At 38.3% G+C, this 20,486-nt stretch overlaps 2 protein-coding genes across 2 annotated transcripts; one reads left to right on the forward strand and one right to left on the reverse strand.

Moving 5' to 3' along the window:
• The first annotated feature begins 575 nt into the window (after positions 1-575).
• Positions 576-7,323, forward strand: LOC109241377 (glutaredoxin-C1-like). Its single transcript, XM_019408115.1, is given in 4 exon segments — positions 576-603; positions 1,065-1,196; positions 6,984-7,201; positions 7,204-7,323. Coding segments are annotated over 4 exon segments (498 nt in total).
• A 6,404-nt stretch (positions 7,324-13,727) lies between these two features.
• Positions 13,728-20,040, reverse strand: LOC109241380 (protein MICRORCHIDIA 7-like). Its single transcript, XM_019408116.1, has 19 exons — positions 19,725-20,040; positions 18,007-18,081; positions 17,851-17,885; positions 17,700-17,778; positions 17,383-17,475; positions 17,165-17,249; positions 16,981-17,056; positions 16,624-16,752; positions 16,394-16,492; positions 16,212-16,313; positions 15,808-15,969; positions 15,610-15,705; positions 15,431-15,482; positions 15,190-15,301; positions 14,840-15,110; positions 14,450-14,502; positions 14,302-14,365; positions 14,090-14,212; positions 13,728-14,006 (listed from the first exon to the last, which is right to left on the reverse strand). Exons 1-19 carry the CDS (start codon positions 20,017-20,019, stop codon positions 13,920-13,922), a joined length of 2,088 nt encoding a protein of 695 aa, XP_019263661.1. The 5' UTR covers positions 20,020-20,040; the 3' UTR covers positions 13,728-13,919.
• Between the last annotated feature and the right edge of the window lie 446 nt (positions 20,041-20,486).

Here is a 20,486-nt window from a genome sequence, read left to right on the forward strand (position 1 = left end):
AAGCGGAGGAGAGGGTCCACACCAACCGCAGGGGATACTACGTTTTTTACGCCTATCCTTTCAGGTTGGGGTTCAAGATTCCGCTCCCAATGCTGGTGGTGGATTTCTGCCGTTATTACGGGGTGTGCCCGGGTCAGCTCACTCCTTCCCTCTACAAATTGTTGGCAATGTTCATCAAGTACGCAGAATTGGCCCGTAGGGAGGTCACGCTGCAGCATGTGCTGAGTCTCTGCACTCCCCAGAGAGTCCGTGGCACCATGATTCAGGCGTGCCCTCGTGGGTCGAGGGGCCTGGTCGTGAGATTGGATGACGAGGTCGACCCTCGCCCTTTCGAGCACTTCTTTTACATCAGGACCAAGCATCTGGTGGCGGATGCTACTGGGTTCCGAGAGGCTTGGAACCATGCACGTAAGTTCTTTAGTGGTTGAATTCCCTTTTCTTCCCCTCTTTATGATTTGTGATCATGAGCGTTAACTCGTGTCGTTTTTTGTAGCCGACAGGTCGCCGCCGGCCCCATTGTCTTAGATATGTGAGTGGGTCGAGGCCGTACTCCCCCATACGGTGGGGATACGCACATGGCGTCTTTGTGGGAGAGGCATGGCCGTAGGCCCGTGGCAGGTAAGAAATTTATTTCTTCTTCTGTGCCGCTTTGTTTCAACTTTATTCATCAACTTTGTTTTCCTGTGATCAGGGAGGGCACGCCGCGTCAGGGCCCCTCAATTGGCTTTTTGTCGGCCGGGTGCAGTCGCTCGTCTTACTGTGGCACCTGTGTCGCGCTCAATACCGAGGGCGGCATCAGTTGAATCTTCAGCGGTTCCTTCTCCGGTACGGGCCGCGCTTCGGGATGAGGGGCCATCGGGGGTCGTGCGCCCTAGAGCGGAATCGTCATCAGATGGGGAGGAGGAGAGGCCGTTGATAAGGCGTAGGGTCGCGTTCGCGCCGGCTCCTCCTGTGGTAATTAATTTGGACTCCCCCCCCCCCCCCGGCGGACGTGGAGAGGAATGCGGCTGCGGCGCCTGCCCTTGAGGGCGGACAAACACTGGGTGTTGCCCTGGTTGGCTCAGGTCGTAATGATACCGTCGCTTCGGCGACTCAATCGGGGGTTCCACTTGCTGAGACGGGAGGTAGTTCCTCAGCGGCTGCTAATGTGGGTGAGGAAAGCGCTCCTTCGGCGGCTGCGGCGGATGCTGTAGGGGGTGAGGATGAGTCTGAATCCGACTTGGATCCCGACGACGTCCGTATGTTCCAGGAAGGTTCCACCAATTCAGCGGTGCGCAGGGGGCGATCTTGCTTCATCGAGGTTCCCACGGAATTGAACTTATTGCTCCAAGGGGAAAGCTTGGTGCCGCAGTTCGAGCTGCTATGCTCGGAGGCCGAGAATGCGTCGTTGAGGGGCGTTACGGATGTCGGACTGATGAATGAAGTAGTCGTGATGGGCTTGAGGGTATGTACTATTACGTCGGTTCGCTTCTTCTTTGCCTTAAGTTTATTCTTTTATTCTAATCGTTGTCTTTGCTTTGCAGTCTTATCTGTTGGAGGTGGAGAGCATCCGTCGAGCCAAGGTCCGCTCGGGGATATTTTGCGGGCGCTGGAGAAGTATCGCCGCTATCGAGATCAGTGCTGAGAGTTGCGCGTGCGCTTGAGGAATGATCCTCGCAGCCGGGCCTTGGTCGAAGAGCTGGCGAGGCGGGAGCTTCAGATGCAGCAAATACTTGGTAGGACGAGTGCTCTCGAGGAGCAGCTCCGCCGAAAGGATGAGGAGCTTGAGGCGGTAAAGAGGGTCGCAGCTGAGTGCGAGCGCCGGGGCAAAGCCAAGGCGGCGGAGGCCGCTGCGGCATGGAGCGGGAAAGTGACCGCGTTGGAGGGTGAGGTCGCGGCATTGAAGCTTCAAGTGAGGGATGCTTCATCGAGGGCCGGGGCGTTGGAGGAGGCTATCCGCGTGCACGAATCCCAACGGGCACTGGAAAGGGATGCTGCGGCCTTTAGAGAAGCGAGCCTCGAGGAGCGGATTGGTGTCTTTGAGCAGGACGCCCAGGTCATGGCGGACCGGATCACAGCCTTAGAAGAAGAGAATCAGCGGCTACGGGATCAAGCCGCTTCTTCCAGCCATGCTGGAGAACTTTGGGTCTTTGTCGAGGCCCAACGTGATGTATATAAGAGTTTGTGGGAGGTTGGCGTCGTGACCAAAGCTGCTTTCGAGGGGGCACGTCAGAAGGCTCGTGAGGCACGTGCCGACTGTGGTTTTGACGCGGCGACGCCAGAGGCTGACGCTGGTGCAGACGGTGGCACAGACGGCACCGAGTAAAAAGATGTTTATGCATTTTTTCTTGTCTTGTTCGCCGTTTGGCGTTTAGGTGTTTCTTGTTTTTTTATTTTTATTTTTTTTATTTCTTGTATTGATCGGCCTTGGCCGGGTGTAAGCGGGGATGAACCGCAATTGACTTTGTAAATATACAAATTTTCTTTTCCATTGTCTGCCTTGTGCTTGTTTTGTGTCACTGTTTTTCTTTCGTTCTTTAGAGTTTTTGTTGCGCTTTTTGTTGACCGTTCACGTTGGCGGCCCTAGTCGAATTTAAATCGACGACTTTAGTCGTGATAGAATCGACGGCCTTAGCCATAAAGGCAACTTCGACCGTCGTCGGGTCGTTTACTCACCGTAGTCGAATCTAGGTCGACCGTTGGCGGCGATGGCCTTAGCCATAATATAGTTGATGGCCTTGCTTTTTCAACTCGGTGCGGGCGAGTCTTAGCCGTTATTTGGCGATAGCGGCGCTTAGCCTTAGTCCCAGTTCGGACGCGGTCGAACTACCGGTCGTGATGGTAGAAAACGCGGCCTTGTAGTTTGACCGGGGCCGAACTTTACGTGGCCCGAATCTTAATTCGAGTTGGGAGAACTTACTTGAATGGCGAGGGTGCCTATCCTGCGCTCCGATTTGTTGGAGGTCGGGCTTTGCTTTCACAGATGAAGGCGTTTGGCCTGAGTCTCGGTTCAACTGTGGTTGAACTTTGCTAAAGTTGAGGACGAAGGCGTCCATCTTTGCAGTTCGAGCGAGGTCGAGCTCGTTGGATTTAATGGCGAAGGCACATAGTCCGAGTCTTGGTTCAACCGTGGTTGGACTTTGTTAAATTTGGTGGCGAAGGCACATAGCTTGAGTCCCGGTTCAACCGCTGTTGAACTTTTTGGTGAAGGCACGTAGCCTGAGTCCTGGTTCAACTGTAGTTGAACTTTTTTGGCGAAGGCGCATAGCCTGTCTTGGTTCAACTGTAGTTGAATTTTACTGGCGAAGGCACATGGCCTGAGTCCCAGTTCAATTGTAGTTGAACTTGTTGGTGAAGGCGCATAGCCTGTCTTGGTTCAAACTGTAGTTGAACTTTTTGGCGAAGGCGCATAGCCTGTCTTGGTTCAACCGTAGTTGAACTTTTTGGCGAAGGCGCATAGCCTGAGTCTCGGTTCAACCGTAGTTGAACTTGTTGGTGAAGGCGCATAGCCTGTCTTGGTTCAACTGTAGTTGAATTTTTTGGCGAAGGCGCATAGCCTGTCTCGGTTCAACCGTAGTTGAACTTGTTGGTGAAGGCGCATAGCCTGTCTTGGTTCAACTGTAGTTGAACTTTTTGGCGAAGGCGCATAGCCTGTCTTGGTTCAACCGTAGTTGAACTTTTTGGTGAAGGCACGTAGCCTGAGTCCCGGTTTAACCGTAGTTGAGCTTATTGGTGAAGGCGCATAGCCTGTCTTGGTTCAACTGTAGTTGAACTTTTTGGCGAAGGCGCATAGCCCGAGTCCCGGTTCAACCGTAGTTGAACTTGTTGGTGAAGGCGCATAGCCTGTCTTGGTTCAACTGTAGTTGAACTTTTGGTGAAGTCACGTAGCCTGAGTCCTATATCGTGGGTATTGAGTGCTGAAACTCGTTTTGGATTCGAGACCTTGAGCGGCTTATCCGTTGTCTCCTCAACCAGGGTATATAGGCTGTCCTGAGGCGACTCTCGGCTCTAGATATCTCCGTGCCGGTTTCTGACCGGAGCTCGTGTGCCTTATAGAGACTTTCCCTTAGGAAGGGAGGGGGCCCCTTCTTCTTGTTTGCACTATCTCAGATTGGAGAGAGAGAGAGAGGACTTAGATCTTGATTTGAGATGTTCGAGTTCCCCTTCGAGTTTGGCGCTTCTTTCCTTTTGGTCCAGGGAAGAACTACGTGATTTTGCTAGGAAATCCCCACAGACGGCGCCAAATTGTTTGCTCAAAAGTTATCACATATCTTTTGAGTATAAAACAATATAAATAAATCACGGGAAAATCATATCAAATTGTAATAATCCATTGGACCAAGCAAAGAACATGAAAATAAGTACTCAAGGTTAGGGGGAGAAACATTGAAAGCCTTTATTGATAATATTGGTTTGGTCTGCCTCTCCATGAAGAGGTTCAGAGCCTTACAATGGTGTTTTCACTTCCCGTAAGATGGGTGTGTTTTTCTCTTCTCTCTCTCTCTCCTCCATAGTGATGAAGAAGCAGCCCCCTTTCTAGGACTTCCACTCTTAGTATTTATAGCTGTGAGCTTCGTGATCTGGCGATAAGTGGCCGTGACCACGTTGGGATCTCGCCTTTATGGTGGCGGATAGGCCATGACCTTGTCGATCGAACCAGATGCGGGTTGAACATCGTCAATTCTGAGTGGTCGTGCCATTAATTAATCACGAATTAACTTAAAACGGGATTAGCCTCGTTAATTATCGTGGGGTCGAATTCTGACCTATACAGTTTTCAAATTTAGAAAGGGATCATTCTTTTTGGAACGGACCAAAAAGGAAATAGGTTCACATAATCTGGAACATAGGAAGTAATATTTTTTCATTCTGAATTTGAGATCTATGGTTAAGATCGGAGAGATTATATATCCGTCCTAATACAAATCTTGATGATTCATATAAGGCAGCACTTGTATGCTAAGCAACATTAACTAACAAATCTAAGGACCGTTGATTATCAGACCAGCTATACTGTCGGACTTTGCATTACACAATGATGAATCAAAGAGGCTAAATTAATAAAGTAGTAAATGCGACAGCATCAATCGCAGTCATCAAATTAACTACTCAGTGTCCACTTGGCTGAAGTAAATTTAATGGTTTGCTCGACAAGAAGGATGTGAGCAGCCATTTACTATCGACTAATAGAATCCAATTCAATAGGAATACCATAGGACATAGTTTAGGGCTCGTTTGATACGAAAGATAAGGAATAATTAATTTTAGGTATTAAATACGAAATGAATTTATCTCATGTTTAATTGGGATAACATCGTGGTATAATTAATTAGGATTAGTTATCTCGGAGTTATTGTGTTTTTTTATTCCTATGGGAGGATGAGATAACTAATCCCGGAATAATTAATCACGAGATAACTTGTTTCTCAATCAAATAACCCCTTAAATAGCCTATAGTAATATTCATGTCTCACGAATGAATTTATGTTCTGTAAACTGACATTGTACACTTCTTCTTTCTTTTTTTTTTTTACAAATTAAGTTAAATTAATTTATAATTACACATAATTCGTCATATTAAATTTGGTATAATAGCCTAAGAAAATAATAAGTAATTCATGATAATCATAATATTGTTGGGCTAAAATAGCTCAAAGATAGTCTTAACATGGTGTGATAATGTTCGTTTTGGACCAAATTCACATTTTTTTTTCAAAAGGCTTCACATCGTTAAGACTTAAGAGTATCAAACTCCTTATAAATAGCTTATTTTTCTTCTCTACTTTCCACATATGACTTTGTTCATACACACCCAACAATCTTCCCCTTGAACTAAGCTCCACATGATCCATCGCCATTTATGGGCTAATTTGAAGATTAACTGTGTGGATCCCACATGATTTGAATATTTACGATCACCGAAGCCCAAAGGAAAGGTAGTATATGCATCTTTAAAGCTATAGGTAAAGGTAATAAACCGGCCCATTGGCGGGCAAATGCACTAAGTCGGGCCCTATGCAATTACTCCGTCATCACCATACTCGTCCCGCTAAACCATTAGCAATGATACCAGTTGTTGGGCTAAAAAGACCCAAAGCTACTCTCAACATGATATGATATTGTTCGCTTTGGGCCAAGTCCGCACAATTTTTTCAAAAAGCCTCACACTACTAAGAGTATCAAACTCCTTATAAATAGCTTATTTTCTATTCTACTTTTCACGTGGGACTTTGTTCATACACACCCAACAAATATAAAAGAATTTTACACTCCTTGTGGAAATAGCCAATATTTTCGACGATTACTTAGGGGTCATTTGGTTGGAAAATAAGTTATCACAGTATTAATTATCTCAGAATTAGTTATCATGGATTGTTATTTCACCATTTCATAGGGATAAAAAAAATACTACAATTATATTTTGGAATAAATAATCTCGGTATTAATTATATAACAATTTTATCTCAATCAAATATAAAATATACTGATCTCAAATTTAATTTTAAAATTAATTATTCTTTAGTCCTCATATCAAACGAGCCTTTAAGATATCACTTGATCTTATACTAAAGTCTTTTGTTTTACTTGGCTATTGACGTAATCTCTCAGAGTATATATCTATATTGCAGACATAAACACCAGTACAGCCGTCATCCGCTGACATCTTTGCCTCTTCCATAAGTTCCATTGATTGCTTTTCTTTGATTCGTCTCTTTAAAAGTGGCTATTGGCTATTGATGGCAAAATTTATTTCAGTTGCTATACCTATGTTCGATATCTGCCACGCACCCTTTCGCGACAGCAATATCCCCCATTGCCCACATACTATATACACCCTTGAATTTCTACTCTTCTTTCCACACAAAAAACTCACATTTCTCGCACACTGTCTGCAGTAAAATCTCTTCTTTTTACTTTGTCCATTTTATTGATCAATACTTCCAGAATGCAGTACCAAGAATCAGAGTCATCGTGGGGAAATCGACACAAGACAAAGGGAAAGTGACGATCGTCTTCGGACTCGTTGGAAAGGGTGGTGAGGCTGGCTTCAGGAAGTGCAGTGGTGATATTCAGCTCGAGCTCATGTTGCATGTGCCATGCAATAAAAAGGCTGTTTTGTGATTTGGGAGTGAGCCCAACGGTATACGAGCTGGACCAAGAACCTAAAGGGAAAGAGATGGAGAGAGCTCTCTCAAAGCTTCTAGGCAACTCACCCGCAGTTCCTGACTTCCTGTTGTTTTCGTAGGTGGAAAACTAATTGGAGCGATGGATAGAGTTATGGCCTCTCATATTAATGGCTCTCTTGTCCCACTTCTCAGAGAAGCTGGGGCTCTCTGGCTTTAATTCCAATTTCATTTCTTTTTCCATCTCATAATATTTATATTCTCTTTTCATTTTAAGAAAATAACATATTTATATATTTGGAAAGTCTTTAACTTTTAATTAACTTTCTATTTACCTTAATAACACATATTTAAGTTCATAGAAAATGTGATAACAAGTTTACGATAATGAGTTTTAAGACATTCTTGGAAGGGAGCCTAGAAACAACCATAAACTTATCTCCGTGCTGATATATAGGTCACGGGTTCGAGTCGTGGAAGCAGCCACTAATGCTTGTATTAGGGTAGGCGGTTTATATTACACTTCTTTGGTTGTGGCCTTCCCCCGAACCTTGCATGAACGCGGAATACCTAGTGACTGCATTTATTTTTTTAAAGACATTCTTGTATGCGCCGAAAGTCTTTATAAACCGCAAACGGACGGAGTACTAAAAGAAGCTTGGCAAGAGCAAGGAATTCCTCCATTTCTATATTTCATTTATTTAATGAGCTTGTATTGCTAGTACTTAGTAGCTAGGTTAGGCAAATAAAGTTAGAAATATATACTCCCTCCGGTCCACGTAAATCATTTACTTTGGGCACGCCTATTAAGAAAATATTAAATTCTATACAAAATACGTAGTATGACTAATTACCCTTAATTATATATTTAATGTGAGGAGTAAAAAAAAACTTTTTAGGGATATGTACATAAGGGTAATTTGTAAAATCAATTTGAATTTTTTTTTATTATATAAATAGACATTTATTTTGGACTAAAATAAAAAAGTAAATTTGTCACTTATTATGGACCGAAGGAAGAATATGATAATATACCTAATAGTATCATGGCAATCTGGTTGGCCTAATGCCATCATACATTAATTATTTCACGACCAACCATTTTTTCTTTCTGTAGAGATAAAATTAAGAATCATCAAATCAACATATTAATTTGCCTAATGCCATAAAGAAGAACAATATGCATTAAATAGGAGTAGCTGCATAAATGCAAGTGCGCCTCTATACCTTATACTAGCTAGTAGAGTAGAGTGGAAGCATTAATGCCTTGTCGGAATATATATATATATATATATATATATATATATATATATATATATATATATATATATATATATATATATATATATTTATATTCAGTGTCGAAAACGTCATATGAACCTAGCACTTATGGTACTCTTAATCCGCCATGCATATATTCTAAACAATCAATGACAAAAGAAAACTATATGTTACAAAGTTTAGCTCAAAGTAATAATATAAAACAAAGAAATAGACAACAATGTAGAGAGAAAGAATTCTTATTTCTTCCATATATTCAAGTGTATTACAAAATGACTTCTCATCCTCTATTTATAGTACTACATAGAGGTATACCAAAAGAATTCCATAAATATGCAATTAAGCATTTGAGATTATGCTGGAAGATCATGGGGGAGGTATGGGAGTTACAACCATAACTCCATAAGTATTAGAGTAGTGGGAGTTATGGAGATAATGGAGAAGAGTAGTGGGTATTACTCATTTGGTGGTTATGGACATCCACTATAATTATATTTTATAACACTCCTCCTTGGATGTCCATAATAATATGCCTCGTTAAAACCTTACTTAAAAAAAACCCCGTGGGAAAAAAATCTTAGTGAAGGAAAAAGAGTACACATATCTTGTAATGCGCATTGTCTGCTGCCTTGTTAAAAACCTTGCTAGAAAAACTCAGTGGGACAAAGCCTCAGCTAAGAAAAAAAGAGTGCAGCGCGTATCTTACTCCCCCTGATGAAAATATCACATTACTTTTCGGAAATGACGCATTCCAATCCCGTATACCAGCTTCTCAAATGCTGGGGTTGGTAATGATTCATTGAACAAATCCACCAAATTATCAATCAAATAATTTGTTGAACGTCCATATCACCAATCTGTCGAAGATCATGTCTGAAAAGAACTTTGGTGAAATGTGCTTTATTTTGTTGCCTTCAATATATCCTTCTTCCAACTGAGATAAGCAAACAACATTATCTTCGGTATTATTGGAATCTTCTCTTCAAAGAAAAGTCACACGTCTGTTGTGTGTTGAGTTCCTTGCTTTATCAGTTGCTTATCTTGGCATGACTTGAATAAGTATCAACACTTAACTGCCTTGTAAAATGATATTATGGTGGTACTCTCACATGCAAATAGATTGTTTGAAGAACGAACTTCAGGAAAATGCCTGCATTTGCATAACCAACAAAATCTTGGCAATATTTGTTAGAATAAATAAATCTACATCAAGTATTCCTTTTGAAATATAACACTAATTGTATTCCAATATCTCCACATGAATAAAACTATATCTCGCTAGCATATTGTTATACTCATGGTTCTAGCCAGATATATTAGTGCACCAATTGCACTAGACACAAAAACAAATCATGTACGCCATAATCGCTCTAATCAACATAAGGATTTGCCGAAACTTTATTTAATAAATTTCTTGGGAACCTTAATATGCTTCAGAACAATTTAAGTCCTTCAAGGATTTTCATTATATACATACCAAATGTATTGTCAGACCAAAATCTGAAATGACTCATTCACCATAGGAGAACATGTCTCCATATAACTAATACCAGGATATTAATAAAAAACTTGTGCCACAAGTCGTCTTTATGTCTATCGACTTGATTTTTAATTTCACTTTTTGCACAATGGACTATCCGTCCAATTTCATATTTTTCATGTGAAGTCAATTTTCATTGCGTATATTTCATTTGGCCAATCATTTATCTGTCCAAATTCCATAACAGATTTGAGCTCAAGATCCTCGTCAATATTAATAATATTGAGCGCTACATTATATTAACAATATCGTTGACGATCATTTTATATCGGTTCCATCGTTACCCAATAAAGACATAACTTATTGAGATCTCTTTTTCTCATTATTTTCAGGTACCTGAGCCTCTCTCATGAGTCTTATGAAGTATTATGTCATGGTGCTCTTATAAAGCACTTGCCTCCTTATTATGACCATCTTGAACATTTGCTCCTCTCCTTCTTCAAGAAGTTTTATCTTTGGAATCGATTAGTCTATTACGTTTCATGCGTTCCATAGACTATGTCCATCATGGACTTTATTCTATTTGGAGCATTAGTAGCTGAAATATGACATTTAGTTTTGGGTCAGCAAATGCGCACGACAATATTTTGCAAATGAATTATCACTTGAACTTCAAGTTCATATTTTCTTGTACGAGGATCTAAGTGTACTCATAATAATTCATTCTATGTATTACTTTTTTCAGCTGCTCATTTTCTCTCCCTAATGTTGGGATCACCAACACATATCCCCAACCTTCTTTGGGGACCAATCTTTGTGCATTGTGGTGGCACAATTAAATCATATAGTACATCCATATTTCTAGATGAAAATATTTGGTTCCTGGCCTGAACCAATTGTGATGGAGAGAATGTATCATAACTTGTTGGCTAGATGCGTACAAGTGCTGTTGTATATTACATAATACACTTCATACAAAATTTCTATTTAGAGGTTTGTTCTCATAACCAATGGTTTAGCTATAATTAGAGGCATACAATTTCTACTAAAACAGCTTGGATTTAAACCAGCATTATAATCAATACATTCTGTAATTGTGCTATAATAATTTGAGCAAGCAACCTTGCAAAAGCCAAATTGCAAGTTGATAACCAACGCACATGTGACCATACAATAGATGCATCTATTAAAATCATATAATAGTAAACGGTCCACATGGCAGGTGACTGGGCCCATATATATATATAACCTTTTATTCGTTCCAGAAATTAAGGAATTCAATCCCAACCTTAGCTGGTATATCATGAGAATAAGCAGCACAAGAGAATTCTTGAAGAATCTTATATTTCTTCAATATATGCCAATGTGAATTCTCAATCAATTTTCACATCATAATTGAACCGGGATGGCCAACCGGTCATGCCAAGTGATATTTATTTCAGTAAACATCTAATTTACTATGGCATGCGATTCTCTCATCATGCTTGTGTAGTACAAATAGAAGAAAAGTCGGGTAACCTTTTAGATTTACCCAGTATGATTGTAGTAATATGAAGATATTCAATCTTCCTTTCACTTATAGTCTCAATATGCATATCACTTGGGCTTATACATTTGAAACTCAAAAGTTTCGTTTGAGACTTACTACAATATCAATGTCATAAACAATTTCATTCATCCGGGTACTAACAAATTAGCTCTTCCGGAGCTCTTAATTAATTTTGTACTACAAGATCTTTTATCACACCATCCATATGGTGAATGTCTCCTTCATGGAGAAAATCATATCATAATAATTGTCATGGTCAAAATCATCATAAAAAAAATCATTTCTTACTTTAATTTTGCCTTTAATAACCCTTTATAAGGACGACAAAGTACCACATGTACGCGACCAATGACATATTCATGTAACCATATTGTAATATTCATTATCTTTATTTCTCTCAAACCTCCCTTAGAGGTGAGTTGTGGTATTCATCCAATCTTGCATAAGCACATTCTTATGCATAATTTGAATCACATATATATTTTCACATTCACTTTCAAGAATGAGTTTGTATTTACAACGCATATCACAAGTCACATAGAAGTATACCAAAAGAATTCCATAAATATGCCATTAAGCATTTGAGATCATGGTAGAAGATCATGGGTGAGATATGGGAGTTACAACCATAACTTTATAAGTATTAGAGTAGAGGGAGTTATGGAGATAATGGAGAAGAGTAGTGGGTATTGCTCATTCGGTGATTATGGACATCCACAATAATTATATTTTATAACAATATATAGGAAATTTTACCTCTTGTACCAAAGGTATACACCCTATTTTTTATAAATTAAAATCATTTTAAAATATTATTTTTTATAGCTACCTTTTATATTTTATAGTAAAATAGGTATTTATGGTATATACTACCATTGAGGCATGAAATACGCTATTTATGTTTTTCCTCTCTCTTTCTTTCAATTAACACACGATTTTCTCTCAGAATTTTTCTTCTTTCTCTCTCTCTTTTCCTTCTCTCTCTTTTCGAGCTAAATACCTGCTTCTAATCGTGAATTCTCTTGCCGAATCCTCTAGGGTTACTGTAATTAAAAATACTTCTAAATAGTTGGGAGAAAGAGGAGAAAGACGGACCTTTTCTTCAAAATCAGATTTCTCCATATCAAGGAGAGGCTCATCACTCTGAGGCTACGTCAACTGCACGGGAAGCAAAAATGATGTCGGAATAATTCGAGTAGAGCACGGATACTGTAACATGAACGACAGATACTGTATTTTGTACGAATCCGACGAACGTTCTTCTCTTCTTGGCCGGAAAATGCCATCTCCGACAAACTTTCTTCTCTTCTATGCTTTTTTAGTCACATACAATGATACAAATGCATTGTATTCTGTACAAATTCACTCAAACACATTGTATTTTCGTATAAATATATTTTTTTGCCTGTATTTATGTATTTCGAAGGTCTGCATTTTTTTAATACAGCTCAATACACATGTATTCATGCATATTGTACATACATTATGCATGAATACAACATATAAATGTTGAATACACTAAATACAAATATTGAAATATAATAGAATATAAATAGTGAATATATTTAATTTTAAAATACAGTGAAAATACAATGAAATACACTGAATAGAAATAGAAATACAATGAATACAACCAATAAAATATACTGAATATATCCGTAATAACATGTATTAGGAATCACTAAAATATTGTTAATACAAATACATTTGAATGCTTATAAATCATCTCATTCAAAATAAAATAAATTTTTTAAATTTAATTGTTTCTAAATGTAAGGATATGTCACTCTTTGTTTGTCCTTTTTTTCTTCTTCTCTTTTTTGTGAAGAGCATTTGTTGTCTCCTTTTCCTTCAGTATGGAAGTAACATAGTGTACTGGCACTACAGCATAGTGCCTTCACACCAGCAGATTAAGCTAGCGTTTGAACAAAGATTTGGTTGAAACATAAAAAAAGAGTTTTTGAAGTAGTGTGGAAAAATAATTTTTGGAAGTTGAAGTTGTGTCTAAACAAGCATTTTACTGATCAAATTTCATGAACATAAAATATTTTCAAAAAAAAAAGTAGCCAAAATCTATGTCGAACCGGGAGCTAAATACTTACTTGCAATGCACAAAATCATGTGAGCATCAATTTCAGTAAATTCTTTTTTACTACTAGAGCACAAAGGAGGGTTGTTCTAGCAAATGGAATTTCTTTGTAGTGCTTAACATAATTTAGCATCGAATAGTATCTTCACAACGAGACAAATAAACTAATGAAAAATTACTGGGAAAAGGTATGTCACAAGTTGAATTACAATAAAGAGAAAACTCGAAACTATTATACTTTGCTAACTTATAATTAAGTCGTTTCCTCTTTATCCACTCTTGGCATATGAGAGCTGAATTCCTGTGCAGAAGAGCGAACTTGTTTTTTATACAAGCAATTACAACCATAGGAAAAATAAATCTAATATACATGTTAGCATTGGATTGAAGAGTTGTTGTTGAGCTGTGCATTTCGTGTTAACGTTCGGTTTTGCAACTAAAGGTTATCCTACTTTCTAGCACCTTCACTTTCTTGAGCAGCTCATCTATGGTTACAGAAGCATCCTAACCAGAAAAATTAAAGGGCAAATTAAAAATAGTAGTTGAAATTAAAAGTTAAAAGGAAAACAAAAACATATCAATTTTACCATTAATCTGCTCCTTAAACTCTCTTCTTGTTGTTGCCAATGTCTTCTTTCTTCTATAAGCATGAGAGCTAAATTGTCATGATTGTTGTCCAGGTCTGATATCCTCTTTTCTGCTGCCTTAATCTGATATTATATGTGATTAGACAATTTAAGACTTAAGTGTAATACAAGGGACCAACACATCTACTATTTGGATCACAATTATCACTTACTTTGCCTTCCAGAGTCTTATTCCTGTCTCTTTCATACTGCAAATCGCGCAATACTTGTTGTAAACTGCAGGAACAAAACAGATGATCCACACAACTATTTTCCATAAATTTTTTAAGCAAAGAGTATCAATATTGATAATCTACTGACCTATTCTTAGTACTCTGATTCTCTTCTCTCAAGTTGGACACAGTATCTTCCATCTGTTTTCAATGAAAATGGGAAATGAAAGAAATTTAATAACATGGAAATCCTAATGATTTTCCAGTAATAGTACTGGTCGATTGATCAGCCATTACAAAGTAATTCATCAAACGAACCAAATAAAATAGCAAGATCTTGCAGCAGCCGATAGCATATGAATAAGAAAAAAGAGTTGGGAGTTGAACATGGAATAGAAAATAAATGCTAGATAACTAACTAGTTGTAAATAAAGGCAATTTTTCGACAAACAACACTGGCTAGGCTTATGAAAAGAATGACAGAGAATTTTTTTGTAAACAAGAAGAGAATGGCAATAGCTTGTCTATATTTATTTACCTTCACAACTGAAATTCCTGGAGTTTGACCAGTTTGCGCTTGCTGAGTTATAGGCTGATTTCTTGCTTGAATTGAAGAATGAACTGGTCCCTTGTCGTGTTCTCCTCCAGTGGATTTCAATTTAGATTTATCGTTACAGAATGTGTGGCCGTTGGAGGAAAACCGGGAACAGGACTTGCTGTTAGCAGTAGCATTTGTTTCTTTCTCAGGAGAGACACTGTTCTTTACATTGCGACGCTTAGCATAACCAATTAAATGGCAGTTTGAAGACCTATAAAAGAAATAAACTTAATAAAACTTCGTTAAGAAAGCAAAACTTATAATTGTTGAGGAAACTCAATGGAACATACCAATACTTCTTCTGCATCGCTTGTAAACGAGCCTCAAGTCTAGCTAGGACAATTGTGCGCTCAAAACCCTGTTTATCATGAGCTGGTTCGACAAAATTAGCTTCTAAGACACCTGTTACGAAATAAGGAAACCAGAAAAGTGATTTGTAGAAGTTTAACACTATGAGGAAAAGAATATCAATCAAAAGTCCAAAATAAGACATCATGTCACTAAATCACTGATTCCTCATGAAAATAATACCTATCGCGCCACGGCCATCACTTCCAGCAGCATTCCACACTCTCCAGAAAGGCTGACAAAGAAGAAATGCATCAGTAAGATTTACAAAGGACTAATTCGACATGTGTATTGTAATTTCGCCTACACCAGTATTAAAATCCAATTATGATGCCCTGGCCTTGAGAAAGAAAAAGTTATACCTTAATTAGCCGGTTCTTGTGATAAACATTGAAACCTTGAATATCAATGTGATGTTCTGCATCTTTCACAAAACCAATGCTTACCACAGCTACCGCCTATTATGAGATAATTTATAATTGTTAGAAAAGTCAAAAGTGGCAAAAATACTTCTAAAATAGCAAATCAAGCTTGAAACTTTAGAGGGAAAAAATGGTTACATTTGGATCCTTGGATGTTTCATCACCAACGGGTTGCGGTCTGTAGGTGATTTCCTCAGATAACATCATGTCATTTACCAAATTATGATGTTCAACATCTTTTCCCCGCAAAATTATTCGAAATCCAGGAGAAAGCCTCAGATACAAAATTGAAGCATAACTCTGAGAACAAAAGATCAAGACATAAGTCAATTCCAAAAGACTAATATGCAATGCAATAACCCTTATACTTTTTCCTGAACCTTGTTAAAGTACCCAATAGAATGTACGTGAAGTAGATCTTCAAATAAAACTTTAGTAGAATGGAATCCATAACTAGAAATCATTCAAGGAATTCAACTATACGAAGAAATTCCAATCAATAAAGCTTCAATCTTTGAAGAATTCCGAAAAAGTATATTTACCCTTAAAGAATGCTGATAAGTTAGAAAATGCCTGGAGTTAGGATATTGTTTTGCCATCTCAATCTTCTTTTCATCTCGACTAACACCCCTGATTTGAATGTCCTGAAGAAGATCAAAGCATAATCCATCTAAGAAACCAAAGATAGGGGTTTGGGATATGCAATTCAAGAAAAGCAGAATACTTGTGGATCGGTGTCAAAGTCAAGTTCTGTTGCTCCTTCTTCATCCTCCCAAAGATTGTATATGATAATTCGCGTGCCTTGATCATTCAATAATTCAAACTACAACAATGAAGAACAATAACATTAGGAGCAGAACTAATGAACAGAAACAATAGTAGCAACCTTAAAAGCAGAAACATGCATCAGGAAAAAAGATGGTTCACAGTTAACAAAAAATATTTTCTGAATACCTGCTGGAAGAGATCCTCTTCACTTTGATAAGGAGACCATTGTACTATCGTTTCTGAATTTCTTTTCCAGTCATCAACTGAAGATCGAGTCAACATTTCCCAAGTTTCTCCTCTCTTCACAAAATCAATCTTCACATTGCAAAGTACAACAAGCATATTCAATAATTTGTATTCCTACAACTAAATGATTGTTTACGAAATACAAAACCGGCTATAATAACTATCTTTATTGAAAGCTCTAATTTTCAAACAGAAAGTAAGAAAATTTGAAGAATCAAGCAAATATAGTGCTAATATGTTCTAGTTATCAAACAAAACAACAGGAATGTGCTCATTGCAGTATCCAGGTAGTCATACCATTGGAACAACAATATCTTCTTTTCCTGTGCTCCTTAAAAATGTATATGACAACATTCCAACACTTTGTGTTGTGCTACAGAAAACAAAAAGAACATATTACTTCAAAAATTGCAATCATAATATCTAGGAAGACGACTGTATGAGAAACTAGCAAGCAACAGGTACTAGCACCATAAAGTACCTTGTTCCATCCCTTCCCTGACAACGCGAGAATACAATCACATCTGCCCCTAGTCTCATACTACTGGTTTTGAAACCATTTCCATCTTGCAAAACATTACAAAATAATAAGGCAATGTTGCATACTGAAAAACAGTTGAACTCCAAGAACAAGTTTTAGTCACACCCGAATAGCATAACAAAGATGGTTTAGGTGTTGCAACAGATAGAAAAACTCACATTGGCCAATGGTATTTGCCAATTTGCTTTTTGCAGAATATCCAAGAGACATGCACTGACGCATTTTATCAGGAGTCATTCCACCACCATTATCTGCAGTGCCATTTGAAAAAGAATAAGCTCAAGAAAGAGCTCCCTACCAACTTTAGAGCAAGCAAGAGATTTCATGACATATTGATCAAATATTGGATCCACAACTATGGTCTCTAGAACAATAAAGGGGATTCTCTCGAAAAACTTTTAAGAATCCAGAGAACCATCTACTCAAATAAAGAAAAAATGACCAAAGAATATACAAGGAGAGTGGATGAATATACCTTCAACTAATAACATTTTGCCCTTCTCTTTCTTGTTGTCAAGCACATCTACGCTGACATAGGTAGCTCCATTGCAAACCTGAAAGGATAATATTTTGAGTAGGGAGAACATAGAAGGCAATAAAGGAACAGGAAACTATAGCATGTGTACCTCGTCCATAGCATTGTCCAGAAGCTCAGCAAAAGCTGGTGCAAGAACAAGATCATGTAAACATCAACAAAGTGAAATCTTCCACTAATATATGGGAGAAATGGAGTTGAGGAATATGAAGATAAATCAAAGATCAAGCTTTGCATCAGATTTTACCTCCCAAAGCCCATTTATGACTGGTGGCATTTGAATGCAAGAATTTTGGGTGAACCCTCACATGATCCATGCCAACTGCACGAATGAAATCAAAATAACAATACCATATCAATTGTTAGAGAGTGACAACATTTGAACCTAAGTCTGGCGTTAGAGAATGTGGAATTACTTATCCCAAATTTGGACATACTAAACGTCATGTGTTACTTCACCTATTGTCTTAACGCTTTTGAGTTGGATGCTAAAATTCTTTCTCATGGAAATAGAGACAGCTCAGTAAACCCAGCTTTAACAGTTTTCTCACGACATGTTCTGTCGCTCTAGGTTTCCCTCCCTCAACTGACCATCAGGCCATCAAGATTCTCTAGGCTCTCTTTAACTCAATTTAGCCCATCGAGCCTTCAACCTTGTTTCAAGCACATTATTAGCTAGTCGAGGCTTAAGAACCACGATGTGTCCACACATGCGAGTGGGTACCAGAATATATTTATCCTACACTGGTTATGCAAAAATATTGGGTTTATAATGGCCATGGCTACTCTATTCATTACTTTAAGGTTTTCGATTGGATGCTATATGTTTCACATTGGTATTGTAACAGGTCTTCAGAGGAGCATATAATAATCTTATACCACTCCACTCATCGTCTTAAGGTATGAGTTAGATGCTCAAATTCTTTTGTTTTGATTTTGAGAGTAAGTTACATAATGAAAAAAGAAGCTTTGTTATGCGTGATGTGCTCCTAAATGAGCTATTGGGATATTAGTTCTCCATTAATTTGCTTTTTAACACAACAAGCAGCAGCAGGACGCAGGAATATGCTAATAATTTGTGAACTAATCTACCACACTCTGCATAATTAACTGCATTCCATCCCAAATATAAGTCATTCGTGTCGCTACATTGCACGATGACTTCAAAAACTAATCAACTAGTACATCAATTAGATTAAAATATGTGGCAATGTCCAAAAACTATTTCCTTTACTATAAAATTCAAACCTGCCACATAGGTAGAAGGAAACTAGGAAAAGCTTATATTATGATATGTTGTTACTTCTTGCAAGAGTTTCTTTTCAATAAAAAGTTCCAAATTAACTTACAAATATAACGTCTTTATTAAGCATCTATCAGTTTTCAATTTGATGACTACAGCTGAGAACCAGGAGTAACAGTTCTGGGAGCTCTGAACTGAAATTAAATGCTCCTATATCAATAAATCATTAATGCTTAATTTCTATCAAAGCCACTGCTTTTAGCCACCATAATGCTACTTTTTTCATCCTCTACATTCTAACATGGTTTGACAAGTTGATTCAATAGTAAAATATCCGTATACCAAATACTCTCTCTGTCCAAAAACGAATAGACCTTTCTTGAAAAAAATTTAACCATAAACCTATATTGTGTTTTGTAGTACTACTTTTATAATACGTACTATAACAATTTGTTATTTCTAGTTACTTTTTATAAGACAATAATTTCACAATTCAAGAGAAATTTTTTGATGCATTCTTCGTCCAACCCCATCATTCTTTTTTTTTTTTTTTGTGGTTCCTGCTTTAGCGCCCCGACTAATCCGGATTCGCGCTGGCCCATTAAAGGGTGAAGCGCTCCATACCAGGCTTTTTTAAAACCCCGTCATTCTTTTTACAGGAAAGGAGTGCTTAGTATAATAGTCAATCGGTCTAAGAACTAGTTAAACATTACCTGAATGACCAGCAGAAAAACCACCATCAATGCCTTCATAATCTCCAGCTTTCCAGAACTGCTTACAACTTGGAATATTAGCAGGAGCAACAACCTGCTTTTCTCCAGCCACTACTACCAGCTGACCATTGCGCGAAAAAGGCACGTCATGATACTCAGCTTTTGGACGAACCGACCGCAAAGGAGCAATAAAACCAATACTACTAGCCATGCCAGCATTAATACGAGACTGTTGCCATGCCGCACGCTCTTCTGGAGGAAGAGGATCAAGAAACCCTACTGGCAAAGCAGCTTCTGCTCTCATCTTTTTCAATGGACTAATTCCTTCCATATCATCATCACTATTATCATCAAAACAAGAACCAAAAAAACCGTTGGTTTCACTGGTTACAGGAATCATCATAGCAGTAGTACTGTTTGTTGGAATATCTAAGTTGTCTGTTGGGTCGACGATTTCTTCCTTGATAGGGAGAGTACTCATGTTGTGAAGAATCAAGAACTAGGGTTTTTGGATGTTGATATTGAGGGATGTGTAGTTTGAGAAGTTGGAATAAGAGTTTGAAAGGGCGAGGTTTGTGCGACAGTTTTCCTTATTTATGTGAAAAACTTAACCGTCTCCTACGTGGTTTAGAGTTATAAAGTTGGCGCCAATGTGGATTTTCCGGCCCATGACGCCTCTCATGTGTGGGAAATTTAATGGTGTTATAAAATAATAAAAGAAGAAGAACAATATTGCAGAGAAAGAGAGAGGGGAAATTCTTATTGAATTTT

The sequence above is a fragment of the Nicotiana attenuata genome, unplaced genomic scaffold, assembly GCF_001879085.1.
Source record: "Nicotiana attenuata strain UT unplaced genomic scaffold, NIATTr2, whole genome shotgun sequence".
Lineage (NCBI taxonomy): Eukaryota > Viridiplantae > Streptophyta > Magnoliopsida > Solanales > Solanaceae > Nicotiana > Nicotiana attenuata.

Excerpts from the sequence above, each read along its gene's own strand:
- LOC109241380 (XM_019408116.1), bottom strand. The coding sequence starts at position 20,019 with ATGAGAGCAGAAGCTGCTTTGCCAGTAGGGTTTCTTGATCCTCTTCCT. Across the intron at positions 15,483-15,609 it reads ACAAGAACCGGCTAATTAAG|CCTTTCTGGAGAGTGTGGAA; the intron begins GTATAACTTTTT and ends CTTCTTTGTCAG. Across the intron at positions 15,302-15,430 it reads TGATGGCCGTGGCGCGATAG|GTGTCTTAGAAGCTAATTTT; the intron begins GTATTATTTTCA and ends ATTTCGTAACAG.